The sequence below is a fragment of the Arachis ipaensis genome, chromosome B1 (genome assembly GCF_059453495.1).
Source record: "Arachis ipaensis isolate K30076 ecotype BB chromosome B1, ASM5945349v1, whole genome shotgun sequence".
Classification (NCBI taxonomy): Eukaryota; Viridiplantae; Streptophyta; class Magnoliopsida; order Fabales; family Fabaceae; genus Arachis; species Arachis ipaensis.
In genome coordinates, this window is record NC_142436.1 from 121,186,583 (window position 1) to 121,202,194 (window position 15,612).

A 15,612-nucleotide genomic window follows, 5' to 3' on the forward strand; every position below is an offset into this window, starting at 1 on the left:
GAATGAAGCATGCCTTATAAGGGTATGGATACCTCTCCCTAGCATGACGCATTTTGACGAGTGAGTGTGGGGGGGCTTCGGCTATCATCCCTATCGTCAAAAACAAAACCGTGAGACCTTGTGTGCCAAAGCGGACAATATCGTACTAGCAGGTGGTCTGGACTGTTACATTATCAGTAATTAGCAACAATAAACAGCAAACAATATTAATAATCCAACACTTATCATGAAAAGCAGAAATTTAGACAAAAATTAAACTAAGTAGCTAATTAACTAAACTAACTAATGGTTGATGGTGTGTGGTAGTGTTCGATGATAAGTAAGAGAGGAAAGAAAAAGAAGAAGAAAGAAGAAGGAAAGAAATGGAAAGAAGAGAAGAAAAGAAGTATGTGAAACAAGGCATTCCACGCGTACGCGTGGTGAGGTGAAATGGGATCGACGCGTATGCGTGGGTCACGCGTACGCGTGATGGGTTATTCAGAGAGGCGACACGCACGCGTAGGTCACGTGTACGCGTGGGTTGGCTTTGTTCTAGAGGCACAATTCCAGTCCAAAACTGGCACAACTCTCTCGAATTTGTATGGAGGTGGAAATTTTGAATCCACGCGTACGCGTGGGTGACGCGTGCGCGGGATAGTGGAAATGCTTGGGTCATGCATACGCGTGGGTTGGTGCTCTATTTTTCAAAATTTTTCCAAGTTCTTGCGCCAAACCAAGCATTCCAAACCTCCAAATAGCTACCAAAACACCATAAAACCTTATTTAACATACCAAACTACCAACTAAACTCAACAAACTAAACAAAACATGAAATTAAACTAATTCTACCAATATTTACAAAGGAGAAAAAGGAAAGATGTTACCATGGTGGGGTGTCTTCCACCTAGCACTTTTATTTATTGTCCTTAAGTTGGACTTATGGGGAGCTCCTCATCAATGTGGCTTGTGTTTGAAGCCATCCTTGAACATCCACCAATACTTGAGTCTCTAATAAGTTCCATTCTTCAAAATTAATGCCAGCAAGCCTTGATGGAGTTCCGCACAAGCTAAGGGCCCCCAAAATTGATCCTCATGTATTCCCGGATCCCAAATCTTGTTTCTACACCCGTCTTCAAGTTGATTATCATTAATCCATCCGGGTGCCATAATCTTGGAGTTCTCACTCAAGTGACCAAACATCATCCTAGACCCAAGCATTCTGGTTCTACACCAACCCTTGCTATTAAGCCTTGAACATGCAACCATCATGAACTTTGATTTACAATGCCAACCACTAACCATCTCCCTTTTGCTCTTAAAACCATAAAGAGCTCTAAGTTGTCCATCCGTCTCAAGCAAATCATATTCAAGTGGAATCATGAAGTTTAGGGATAAGAGGTTTACCCATTTGAATAAAAGAATGGATGGTGATGGCTTGGGGAGAGGTATTTCCATTGGTCTTGCAAGCTTCACTCCCTTGTATTCTTCCTTGACAACTTTCACCTCTAGGCACGCTTCTTCAATTTCAACCTTCTCCTCTTGGTAGCTTTCTTCCAATTCAATCTCTTCTTCATTGCTTACCAAGGGCATGGGAGGTTGTACCTCTTCTTCTTTAATCTCTTTTTCAAGTCCAATGGGATAGGATTCAATTGTAGATAAGAATTCACCAATAATTGTATCCATCTCTTGATAAATCTCTTCAAAATCTTCAACCATGATATGTTTTGGAGGTTGTACACCCTCCTCAACATCAATTTCAAGCTTCTTGGAAGAGGGCTCCATGATTCTACGTTCCCATGGATTTTCAACATCTCCTAAATCTCCAACCACTTCTTCCTCTTCAACAACAATCATAGCTTTCTCCAATTGTTCCAATACGAAATCCCACTCCTTATTCTCCATTGGAGTTTTCAATCTCTCCTTCTTGCTACACTCTTCTATTGATTCTCCACAATTGGCAATGGAAGTGCCTTGAGTGTGTGAGTATCAGGAGGCTAAAGTGTTTACTACCTTGATCAAGGCGGCCGTGGATTCTAGTACCTCCCTTTTCATCTCTTCTTGCCTTTGAAAGAATAAAGTGAGAGAATCATCTGTTGGGGCTTGGGGTGGATAGGAGGGTTCATTATTTGGGAGGAAGGGTTTATAATAGGAAGGTGGTTCTTCTTGGTAAGGGTATAAAGGTGGTGTGTATAAAATTTGTGGTCCTAGGGAGTAATTGTATTGGAATGTAGGTGGTTCTATGGGTTTTCTCTCATAATGGGCACAAGAATGCGGTAAAGGTGATTGGTTACATGATGGATGAGGGTCATAAGAAGGTGTTTGGTAAAAAAGGGCTTGTGAGTATGGTTGAGGGTTATGTTGAGGATGAGGTTCATAGGCATATGGTGGGATTTGTTGATAACTACAAGGGGGTCCACCATAGCTATTGGATTAATATGCATTAGGAGTGGAATTATACCTATAAAAAATCAGAGGAGGTTGTTACCAAAAAAATTGTCCATAAGCTTGAGGCTCCTCCCACTTTTGATTGTTCTATCCTTGATGCATATTCTTATTGAAATCTTTACTTCCTACAATATAATTGTAACCAAACTCATAGCCAAAAGGATGAGAATTCATAATAAAAAGAGAAAATAAAAATAAAAATTAGTAACAATTAAAGAGAATAAATTCTTACAACTACCAAAACTTAACAAAAAAATAAAAGACAAATATATTCACATATTCTAAATTTATGTATAAATACATAATAATTTAATTTATTTTTAATATATTTTATATTTTAATATATATTTTATATTAATAACTAATTTTAACAGACACTTAACATCGTTAATTTAAATATATGTATAAAATTATTTTAAAGTACATTAAACTTAAATTCTTTATTTTTTATTAAAAGATCTGAGATCTCTAATGTTGTAGGTTCCGGTGGTGGTGTTGAAATTTATCACTTTTAATGAAAAGAGAGAAATGGGAACACGTGGGTGCACAGAGTCACCGCATTGCCGTGACTGAGTTCTCGTGCCTCTGTCATCAGTCTTCACCACATGCTTAGGAGCCAAACGGTGACTTAACTATCCGTTAAAGCCATTAGTCATGAAAGTGAAACTGGCACATACCTCTTACTCTGAACGTGTCGCTTCAAAACGAAGACAAAACAATACACCCTGCACATGATTCTACCTTACATTATTAACTCTTAACTCCTTCTATTTTATTTATTTATTATTTCTTTAGAACCAACCAAAGAAACCAAACTTAGGAACCAAACTTGGGATTTAAAGGGGGAATCTTTCGAAGCATTATTGGCTTCCGTAGTCTCACGTGTCTTCTTGATACCTAACATGCTTCCTGGGTTTTGTTAACACAAGGACCATTGGAAACTGCGGTTACTTCTTCTTGCATCTTATATGCTTTCTTTGTTGTTTACAACTATGGTTTCTGTGCTTCTGTGTTTGTGTGTGTTTCAGTAATATAAGGGTGTGTTTGGTTGGTTTCTTTTCAGGGTAATGATTGATGATATGGCTGGGGAGGTTGAAGAATCATTCAGCATTAACTTTCAGGTTTTTGTGTTGTCTTTTCATCCACTTTTGTTGATTTCAGCATGGATCTATGGTTTTCACTTTCAGCTTCAGTTATCATGTTCCATTCATAATCCATTACCACACATGCTTTTATGTTTTGGTAATTCTTAGTTAGTATATTCAGTTATTGTGTCATAGTCTCTGATACATTGTAGTTTCGATCTCATATATTATTGCTTCTTGAACTTAATCTAAAATTAGATTTAGGTAAAGAAATTGACTGGAATTGAATAGTGTAATGTTGTTATTATGCCAGTTCATTCTTAGTAAGGTTGAAGGTATACTATTGAAGGTATACTATGCCAGTTGGATAGATTTTGTTTGTGTTCTAATTTCTACGGGTTGCATCTTAAGGAAACATTCATATCTATGATTTGTAATACTGCATATACATGTTTTATCTCTTTTTTTTTTTCATGTAATTTTCTCCCCGGTCACTTGCAACTCACTGTAATATCTTGCAATAGTATCAACATTATGAGAATTTAATGGATATGGTCTTAATGTTGATACGAAAAGCTTGATTTTTGTTCATGACTGTTGTTGCTTTGGATTCTTCCTTGCCAAATTTGCAGGCCAATTCTATACATTCGGGCTCGATCTCATTTGGCAGATTTGAAACAGAACCTTTATCTTGGGAAAGAAGGTCTTCTTTCTCTCACAATAGGTACTTAGAGGAGGTTGAGAAATGTTCAAAACCAGGTTTAGTCACTCAGAAAAAAGCATATTTCGAGGCTCATTGCAAGGAGAAGGGCCTTTTTGGTTTTATTCCATCCGGTGGTCATGACAAATCGGATAGAGCAAACTCCGAAAACAAAGGCTCAGAGGGAAAGAGCAACCAAGAAGGTTTGATTCAAATGATGATGTTCATTATGTTCAATATGATGAAATGTCATGAGAGGATTTCGATTCGGATGAAAATACACATTGTGTTCAGATAGAAAAGAATTTCTGAGAGCCAAATGAAGATGACTTCTATATTCAATTTGATCAAAGATTCCAAGAAGATTTCGGAGCAGATGTAGCAAGCAACTATGTTGAAATAGAAGAAAGATCCCAAGAGGAGTTTGTGCATAAACACAATGGTTCAGATTACCATGGAGATTATGAAATGATTACATGTGAAAGAGAATATGTCATCAGAGAATGTCCAATTGTTTCAGTTTCAAGTTTGCAGACAGAATCTCCTATTAACAGTTCAAATTATTTGGAAGATTTCACTCATAAAGATATTACTTTGGATGAAGCTTGTCAATTTGAAAATGAAACAAGAAATATACTCTTAGTCAGTGATGAGGGGATTACTGAAGCGAAGAAAGACGATGAAACTGCAAATGATGATGAATTTTCAAGAAGCACCAGTATGATTGTGAATGAACCAGCTCATGGTGTTGATAGAGCAATTTTGCATGATCCTGTGAATCCTTCTCCAAAGGTACACATTTCGAGTGTTTGGCGTGAATAGTGTTAATTGGGTGCAGAATAAATACTATGAAGATAGTACATCAAGATTACTCATTTTAACCATAACAGCATGTGCTTATGCTTATATTTTATATTTTCTTCAACTGAAGCCTTGTTTCCTTTCTTATACAACCTTGCTTCTTATATACATAGGAAACAAAGACCGAGCCTAGTCTGAATTTTGAAGTGAAAAATATTCAAGTGCGCAAAAGCAGTTCTTCAAGATCATCAAAGGACCCTGCAAAATATCATGGTAGAGAGAGTCCAAGGAGAACAAATATGGGAAAGAATTCCTCTAAACCTGCAACTCCAACTACTCGATCATTGAGCAGAACCACCAAAGAGGGAAGAATTTATGAGTATTAAAAATTTTGGTTGTTAATTCCATTGTATTGCTATACGGTATGAACATGGTTTCCCTTCTATATATTTGGCTTATAGTTGTTGGAGTAGTACCCCAAATCAGTTCCCATAAAATTTTTAGTTGGACACTTTAATTTTCAACAAATTTTAATCACCAAATTAGTCTCTAACCATTTATTTTGTTAGACAAATCAATCATCACGTCAATAAAAAATAGACAAATCTGTCCTTATCGTTGTTTAATAATGACATAACAGTTTCTAAGAAATTTTAAAATTCTCATATCAGTCCCTCCATATAGACGAACAATCTGATGTGAGGATTGATGATTTGTCTAAATAAATAAAAGTTTGAATATTCATTTGGTGGATAAAATCTGTTTGTCCGGCAAAAAGTTTGTTAGGGACTGATTTGGGGTATTCTCTACTCTTTGGATTCCCCTTAACTTTTGTGCCTCCGTATGCAGGTTTCTAAAGTTCCGGAAAGCCTAATTCTTGAAAGAAAAAGGTAGTTGTTTCTCTTCTGGAAATGTTATTATTCACTTCACATTTTTCATACCTGAAATGCTTTTAAATTGTGATAGTGATAAAGTTTCAAGGGTTAGAAAGGATGCAGAATCCCAAGCTACTGTGCTAAAAACCAATTCCAAAGGAATTCAAGAAGCAGAGAGGTTTGTAACCTGTAGTGCTATTTGTACGGAATAATGTTTTGATTTCCTTATTTTTTATCTGTGATTAATGTCATATAGGTCAAATTGAACTTTCAATACAACAAAGTCTGATGGTAAGCCTAAGGCTGCAGCTTTCAACTTTAAATGTAGTGAACGAGCGGAACGGAGAGAAGAGGCAAGTGTTATCATTTTATAGTCTCACTTTCCCTGTGCTTTTATGTTTTTATCATTAAAAGAAAAAAATGGGTTTTTAAGAATGTTGATTTGTTTCCATGATTGTTTTACTCAGTTCTACTTGAAGTTGGAAGAAAAATTGCACGCCAAGGAAGCTGAGATGAATCAAATACAAGCAATATCACAGGTAATATAAGTTACCAATAATATCTTATGGTTCTTATAAGTTGGTATGCATGATAGAATATCAGGGTAAAGTTTTCAAACCGGTTAAACTTGAAGAAAGGAATGAAGTTACCAAGTTCCAAATGAGTTTCCTTTTTTTTTATGCTAATGTTAATATGTAATTTGTCTGAGTAATATGAAAGATCTGGTTTCCAAAGGATTGTGTAACTCTAACTAAATGTAGCTGACCCCACTTAGTTTCATATTTATGAAGCTTGAAGAATTTTCTTATATTCAAGGTCTATTTATGCAGGAGAAGAAAGAAGCTGACATTAAAAAACTCCGGAAGAGCCTTAACTTTAAAGCAACACCAATGCCTTCATTTTATCGCACGAATTCGCCTTCACAATCACAGGGTAATAAGGTACAGGCTTTCTAAGGAGCTGATTAGTTTGTGAAAATATTTTCTGTTTTCGTCTTCTATTTTGATTTTCTGAAAATGATTTTCATTTTCAACTTTTCCCATTTTAGAAAACACGATTGGTTTGTGAGATGAAGATTCATTTTTAAGTATCGAAAATAATAAAAATATGTTTTGTTGGTTTATTTTCAAAATGCATTTTCAATAGTTTAAAATCACAAAACTATATTTTTATTAAATGCACGATTTTAGTTATTTAATTTTTTATTAAATTAACAATTAATTTTTAGACGGTATGAATATGAAATAAATTATTCTTATTATACTATTTTAGAAAAATTTGGTATCTCTTATATATATATATATATATATATATATATAACATCAATTGAAACAAAAAATCAAAACTAAAATTAGTTTTACACCGAACGAATCAATTAATTAATATCAAAATTTAATGATGCAAACAATTTTTTAACAAATAATTTATTAATAAAATAATGAATAAATAAATATTAAAGTTTAAAAAATTTAAAACAAAAAACCAACTTTCTTGTCAATATTTTTAAGTTTTTATATATTTTTTAATTTTAATTATCGATACTTTCATTATTGATTATCGATTTAAAAAATTATTTTCATAACAAAATTATTTTTTTAAATGAAAAAATAAAGGTCAAAAATAAAGAAATTTAACAAATACATGTTAATTCAGAGAGTATGTACTCAATACTAAATAAAATAAAAAGCTCAATAAATACATATTTTAATTCTAATTAGAGCTCTATTTTTTTCTTTAATTACCTTGTCTATATACTCAAAGATACAAAAATCAAGCATAAAATAAAAAATTGAGTCAATTGAAATAAAAAAATAAAAAAAAAATTCACTTTTTCAAAAGATGTATAAATTGGTAAATAATGGATATCCTAACAACGGAAGAGAAGACGGAAAAGAACGAGCGAAGTACATTGGGTGAATGCAGTGTGAGAAAAAAAATATAAAAACGAGTAGGAGATTGGGTGAATGCAGTGTGAGAAAAAAAAATATAAAAACGAGTAGGAGAGATTCGAATCTTTGTCCCAAAACCAAAAACACCGTGTTTTGGTGTGAAAACGTTTTCAAAAGTTAAAACTGGAAAGACTGAAAACATGAAAATAGCGTTTTTAACTTTGTTTTGTTTTTTTAAAACGTTTTCGTTGAAAATATTTTTAAAATGTTTAATCAATCATATTTTCATGTCTTATTTTCATTACGCCTAAACCAATCAGCCCCTAACTTTTCCTAGTTTGCTTTTGTTTATAAATTAGAACTTATGATCTATACATGAACTGTTACGTCTTGATCACACTCATCTTCAAAATTATGAGACTTCCTTAGACTTGGGGTCGGTTCAACCTTTCTTTACCTGGTCTAGTTTAATAATTTAGTCAAGAAATTCGTCAAACTGTTATTTTAACTGCACCTAATCAATGTTAGTGGATTCCTCAGGCTGTGTCAAGTAACACCAGAAGTAGCAAAGCACAGAATCAACCAAAATGTTCAGGGAGTGAAGCAGCTGTATCATTACCTTCAAAATCGAAGACCAGAAGTGATCAATCTTCTTGTGAATATGTAACATCAACCGAACGATATAGTATTTTGGTCGAAGAGTGCAATCAGACAAATGTGTCTAAAGCCAGTCGAACAATTTCTCCTGCTCCATCAACTAGCCAGAGCTGCCGCCCCAATCCTGCAACAAATAATCGCCCCAATCCTGCAACAAATAATCGCCTTTCCGGAGAGAAAGAACGAGCAAAGGTTACACTGCAAAAACATAGAGTATCGGAGAGTAGTAAAGGAGCAAAAAGACAAGACAATGAAGGAAAAGACAGTGATCAAACTCAAAAAACATCAAAACACAGATTTGAGATCATGAGAAACAGTTCTTCTAGAGGTGGTAATCTCACTGTACGTGTTGCTTCCTGAAGAAGATTGCCCCTTCATCTTCAATCTTGAGCCATTTGATTAAAGCATATTGCAGAATGCTGATTGAAGTAGCAGCAGCATGTTTAGACAGTATTATGCAGAATGCAGATTGAAATAGCAACAGCATATTAGTATTCAGGATATTTAACTGATGGTATAGCTGAGGTAATTTAATGAGGGTTACTAATTTTAGTGTATAGGCAGCAATAGCATGTAAAAGTGAGCTTTAGTAAATACTAATTTGCATACTTTTTACTGTTGTTCCTGTTAGACCTTAGAACCTTAAAGTATCTGTTTATCATAAAATAAATGAACTTGATTGAACTTTTTGTTTTCAAATACATTACCCTTCAATTGATATTTCTTCTAAACCGTATATTGTTACCTATTATCAGAAACTGGCAGTTCTCAATCGAATGTCTCTAATCCCAGGCTTTTCACATTCCTGTTGGTTCTCAATTGAAACACAGTTAAAGTTAATAATATCAACATTATTATGGTCATACTTTCATACATATGGAGACACATAATACACCGTGTTTTGGTGTGAAAACGTTTTCAAAAGTTAAAACTGGAAAGACTGAAAACATGAAAATAGCGTTTTTAACTTTGTTTTGTTTTTTTAAAATGTTTTCGTTGAAAATATTTTTAAAATGTTTAATCAATCATATTTTCATGTCTTATTTTCATTACGCCTAAACCAATCGGCCCCTAACTTTTCCTAGTTTGCTTTTGTTTATAAATGGCTCAAGATACAAGTGGTTTTCACAATTCACTTGTATACTGCAAATTTTTCTGCCCCTCATCCTTCATAACAGAATGTACATGGAAGCTTATAATGGCATAGTAGCCATTACAGCATTAAGAATGATTAAGAATTGATATAAACAACTAGAAGCTGCAAGATTATGAAAACCTATTGCTTTTGATTCGTCAAATCGGGTGAGGCCAAATATTTATCCAGCTTGAATCCTGCTTCCTCTGCCTCCTTGCAGATATCCTTGCACTTTGCCATTCTTCCGGAGGCCATGTAGATTCCAAGCAAGTCCTTGTATATGCCATAAGTGGGAGAACATCCTGCTTCTTTAAGCTTTGAAAAATATCTCACAGCTCTAGGTAGATCATTCAAAGCAACAAACAGCTTTATCACCACACGATAAGCCGGAAGATCGAAGAGGCAGTTTGAAGCCTCCATTTCCCAAACTACAGCCAATGCCTCCCTGTATTTCTTCTGCATGTAGCGGCTGTGAATCAAACAACTGAACATGACAACATTTGGTTTGGAACTGGACTGTATGAACCAGCTAAACAGGCTCTCGACTAATTCAAATTTCCCTATCTTATTGCACACTTTCATTATAGCTGTACAATCTTGCTGGCTTAGATTCAATTCGTCTCTTTCTCCAAGTTCATCTAATAATGACTCTACATGCTTGTGTCTATCAGGGTTCTTTCCAAGTTCTAATATCAGTTTCGCATAAATGCTTGGATCCAACATTCTTCTGTCCCTTCTTGCAACTAAAAGAACCTCCAATGCAAGCTTAAGGTTTCCGCCTTTAACGAAACCCTTTATCATTGCCTCCAAAACACCACGACTTGCCAAAGCAGTGAACTTTTCGATGTTGAATGGAATCTTCAACTCATGGTTCCTGGCCAAAACTTCAACCGTTGAGGCCAGAATCCAACCATCTGGGTAGAGATGATGTTGCTTTTGTGCCCAATTGAATGTCTGCAAAGCTCTCTCAGGTAGCCCCATATGACCTAATTCCCGTATTGTCATTGATAAGGATCCCTTCCTTAGGAACTGCACCCATTTTCCAAGAACTATAGATACATCTTTGTCTGGTTTAAGCTTATTGATCTCTCTTGCTAACCCAACTAGGAAACTTGGGCTCTTATACACTTTCTTAGCCATAGAAGCACGGGATGAAGCTACTGCTGGAGCTGCTAATTTCACTAGTCGTTTTGGTGTAGGTAGTCCCAAGGGTCGAAGCTTGTAGGGAACTGGAAGTGGAAGAGGTCTTTTCCGTTCTAATTTTCCAGGCTTCTGTGGGATTCTCCCTTGAAACAAGGAAGAGATGGCTTCAATCTCATCAGATTCCCAAAGAACAATAGTATTTTCTTTTTCCTCTTCTTCCTCTTCGTTGGCAACAATAGATCCTCCTTCACGGAAATCAGTATTTTCCTCTCTTGTTTCAGGGGTGGGGCTAGGCTTCTTCAAGAACAGATTAACGCCAAACTCTGGAGGTTGCTTGGCACGTCGTGGAAGCTGGACATTCTTTGTTGATCTTCTCCTATTTGAATGTGCAGCTAAAATGAATCTGTCATGTCTGCACAGAATTCTTCCCAATGGAACAAAATGAACACCAGGAAATGACACCGCGTAGGCCATTATTTAGAAGAATGAACCAGAAATATTATGGTTGAACTATTAATTGTCATTGAGAACCTGCAAAAAAGAATGATAATACACAACATATATATTAGTGGATGTTTGGTTTGGCGTTGGTCATCTCCCAACGCATGTTAAGTTTGCCTCAAATGAATACACTTGTATTTGGATAATATTGGGTAAGCTCAATGTAGATTGAGTTTTGTTCTAAACAGTGATAAGATGTTAATTACCTATTTTGACCTTTTATATTGAGTAGTATGTTAATTTTGATCTTTGACTTTCCTTCTAGTAATTTTGCATTTCAATGTAATTTTATATAACATGTCCAAACAATATTCATTTTTCAAAATAATGTCCGACAAAAAAAATCCAAACACAAACTACATTGAAATTTATCCAATTTTAATAAAAATTAATTTTACAAAAGCACATTCATACCAACATTCATTTGCAAACACTAATGATCGAACATAACTTTATCAATTAAATCACATGAACCGAGTTCAAAAACCATATTGATTATAATATAAAAGTAATGGTCGAGCAGAACTTTTATCAAACAGATGGTATACAAATTCTAGATGGTATCAAACAAGTGTGAATTATCTTTTCATTCGAACATAAAGAAACTTGAAGCATACCATAAACCGGTATGTGAAGTGCAAAGGAATAAAGGCATCAGCTAATGAACTTGTCAACAGAAGAACTTACCTGAAGTTCAGAGATCAAGTGTAAAACCATCATTTGCCATTTCCCTTTGCAATTTTCATAATTTTATTCAAATAAGAATTCAAAAACAAAACGAAAACAAACCAAAAACCTCTTATGCTGTTGACGGACGACTACGGCGGTATAACGGCGACGGATATGGAGAAACGGATTACAGAGAAACACAACAACGCTGACGGGACAGAGACAGCACGAAGAGCGGCTTTCCGCTGCTGTTTTACCAGCGGGGACGCAGACGCCGAGCAAGAGAGGGACTTAGGGAACGTGCGAATGGAGGTTGTTGTGAGCGGAACAAGAAGAGCAAAGAGGCAGGGTTTCTATGTACATTTTGGTTTTATATACAGGGACAAAAGAATCTTTCTAGATTTGGATTTTGGAATGCCATCAATTTTGGGTTCAGAACTTCAACTTAATCTCTAATTATCAAGGTTAAGAGAACCGAATCGATAATGAACCGGTAAGGCGATTGGCTTATTAATTTAGTGGTACGACTGGGGTTTAACCAAAATTGAACCGATTTAATTAAATATTAAATAAAATTATTAAAAATTTAATATATAATTTTAAATATTTAAATTCAATAATTTCTAAGTCAAAAAATTTTAATATGAAAATAATTTTAGAGTTATACCTCAACATGAGACTAAAAGATGTTATACCTCAATATTAGATATTAGTAATTTTTTTAAAAAAATTATTAATAAGTTTTGGTCAACTAATGTACACTAGTTAAACACGGGCAAAACTACAACCGCACAATTATAAGGACTCATATTACTGAATCAAAAGTTAGAGTGATAAGCCCAGTGGATACAATTTGTTCTTAATGCATAATATAATTTTCTTCTACAATGAAACTAGAAGCACTAATACTGGATACGTTAAGATGCTCAATAAAAACACTAATAGGGATAATACATTCATATTAATTAACACAAGGTCTCTCCATTATTTAGATACAAATGGTACCAATGAAAATAAAAAATACGCATATCAATACAGGAACATGTCCGCGAATGTCATGATTGATTGAATTGGGTGAGAAATTTGCCATGGCTTAAGAAGCTGACCCAAATCCAAAATTTTGAAATCAAAATTACAACTTACATACAACAAAATCCAAAATCCAGAATCCAACATTCAGAATCATTTCATTCATATAATTCAGAATTCAAATCAAGAATACAGAATGATTAATTCATATAATTAACACTTTGTGATTGTTCCATCTTCAATGTACAACAAAGAAAAATTAAAATCAGCAAAAAAATCAGCAAACTCCACAATAAAACTAAAATGAGCAAACTCCACGGTAAAATCAGCAAACTTCATAGCAAAATTATGAACAAAATTAACTCAGCAAACTTCACATTAAAACTAAAATCAACAAACTCCACAGAAAATTATAAACAAAATTAACTCCGCAAACTAATTAACTATTATCACATAAAATTATGAACAAAATTAACTATGATCAAAGGGAGCTCAAACAGGGGAGAAAGGAGACACAGCGGCGAAGAGGAAGGGGAGTGCTTACCGGCGGCGAAGAGGAAGGGAAGTGAGGCAGCGACAGAGGAGACGGCGACACCGGCAAATACAGAGAGAGAGAAAGAGCTCGAACAGAGGAGAGGAGATGCGGTGGCTATGGAGCCTGCGGGGCTGTGGTGGCTACGCGGCTACGCCGTTAGGGTTCTTTTCTTTGTTGAGTTTGTTTTTCTTCGAATTTTCAGAGAGGAGAGGAGAGATGAGTGGGACTGGGGGATGGGGTCTGCCATTTAGTTTTTTCCTTTAAAGGGGTCAAAACGGCGTTTTGGAGGGAGTCACCAGAAAACCCCTAAAAAACCAATCGGTTTTGTCAGTTCACCAGTTAACCGTTGGTTTGATTGGTTTTTTGTCAAACGATTTTTGAGATCAATCGAACCACTTTGGTAATAGGTTTTTAGTTAATCTGGTTGAACCGATCGGTTCGGTTATTTTCCTGATTATTAGATCGTTGAACCATCCGGTTCAACTGAAAAACTAATGAACCGGATCTTAATCCTGTTCGTGTGATGTTCTGATCGTTTTAGTCTGAAAACACCGCAAATTCAGAAAAATTTATTTGAATTAGTTTAAACTGCTGAAGAACCGGACATAACAACCGTGGTCAACCTGCGCCTCTATCTTGGACTTGTAATGCCTGGAATATAGTAGGAACGCCAGCTAATTGCCTTCAAAAAAGAGCTATGACATGTCTCGAACTCTCACCATGAAGAAATCTAATGCCACACTAGTCACTGGGCCACATGACAACCGATCCGAACCGGTGTAAACCACTCACACCATGAAGGAATCTAACGCCATACTAGGCACTGGTCTGCATGACAACTAATCCGAGCCAATGTAAACCACTAAGAAACCAGATATGATAACCGTGGTCAACCCCCGCCTCCACTTTCGACTTGCAATGCGTGGAACATAGTAGGAACGCTAGTTAATTGTCTTAAAAAAAAGAGCTACGACATGAAGAAACATAAAGAAACTTGAATTATCTTCATTCGAACATAAAGAAACTTGAAGCATACCATAAACCGGTATATGAAGTGCAAAGGAATAAAGGCATCAGCTAATGAACTTGTCAACAGAAGAACTTACCTGAAGTTCAGAGATCAAGTGTAAAACCATCATTTGCCATTTTCCTTTGCAATTTTCATAATTTTATTCAAATAAGAATTCAAAAACAAGACGAAAACAAACCAAAAACCTCTTATGCTGTTGATGGACGACTATGGCGGAATAACGGCGACGGATATGGAGAAATGGATAATAGAAAAACACAACAACGCTGACAGGACAGAGACAGCACGAAGAGTGGCTTTCTGTTGCGATTTTTCCGGCGGGGACACAGACGCCGAGCAAGAGAGGGATTCATGGAACGTGGGAAGAGAGGTTGTTGTGAGCAGAACAGGAAGAGTAAAGAGGCAAGATTTCTATGTACCCAAATCAATCCCTAAAGATTTTAAAAGCACACATTTTAGTACCTGTTCATACCCTGGCCCAATAAATAGGGCCCAGGACCCAAGCAAAGACGCCCAACCCAAAGGGTTGACCCTCTCCCCAGTACCAGCCTTCATCCCAGAAGTCGGTACTGAACACGACCTGTTCCTGGGAAGTCGGATACGAGGGTCAGCTGGCAGATAACACTCATTTAAATGAGTAACTGCCCCTAGAAACTCTCTAACCACTTCATAGAGCCATATCTTAACTCCCCTAAGATATGGGAACGGTTATCCGCCTAAAAAGGTGGCACTACTCCAGCGGTGGTTATTGGTTCACCACTATAAATACCCTGACACCCCTCAGGTATCACTAAGTTCCAATATACATTCTAACCTGCTCCCACTCTTGCTAACTTAAGCATCGGAGTGTCTTTGCAGGTACCACCCCCCATTCTTTCTCACGCACAAGTCGGACGGAGGAACACCGAGTACCAGGTCCACTCGATAGCCACCTCCCTCACACGTTTGGGCCAACCTACGCCATCCGGCCCATTAATCTCCGGTTACCCACCGTAACATTGGCGTCGTTGCCGGGGACCCGAGAGATCAACCAGTGATGGCGGATAGATCCCCTGAAGAGGGTCATGTGGAGACAGATTCCGAACAAGAGAACTTGAACACTGGAAACAATGAGGCAGATCAGACCCTCCACCAGGAAG

At 36.1% G+C, this 15,612-nt stretch overlaps 1 protein-coding gene, 2 non-coding genes and 1 pseudogene across 4 annotated transcripts; 1 reads left to right on the top strand and 3 right to left on the bottom strand.

Moving 5' to 3' along the window:
* Positions 1-3,202: 3,202 nt before the first annotated feature.
* Positions 3,203-6,425, top strand: LOC107633790 (uncharacterized; annotated as a pseudogene). The gene is made up of 8 exons (XR_015902699.1): positions 3,203-3,370; positions 3,488-3,545; positions 4,142-4,482; positions 4,525-5,001; positions 5,184-5,900; positions 5,977-6,063; positions 6,142-6,238; positions 6,353-6,425. The product of XR_015902699.1 is annotated as an uncharacterized LOC107633790 (transcript).
* A 3,128-nt stretch (positions 6,426-9,553) lies between these two features.
* LOC107633776 (pentatricopeptide repeat-containing protein At2g01860) lies at positions 9,554-11,183 on the bottom strand. The gene has a single exon (XM_016337379.3). The coding sequence runs from the start codon at positions 11,181-11,183 to the stop codon at positions 9,708-9,710; it is 1,476 nt and encodes a 491-aa protein (XP_016192865.1). The 3' UTR covers positions 9,554-9,707.
* Positions 11,184-11,860: 677 nt separating this feature from the next.
* Positions 11,861-11,924, bottom strand: LOC148578164 (small nucleolar RNA snoR101). Its single transcript, XR_015904381.1, has one exon. It is a non-coding gene; the product is annotated as a small nucleolar RNA snoR101 (small nucleolar RNA).
* A 2,588-nt stretch (positions 11,925-14,512) lies between these two features.
* On the bottom strand, positions 14,513-14,576 carry LOC148578165 (small nucleolar RNA snoR101). The gene has a single exon (XR_015904382.1). It is a non-coding gene; the product is annotated as a small nucleolar RNA snoR101 (small nucleolar RNA).
* Positions 14,577-15,612: the final 1,036 nt, after the last annotated feature.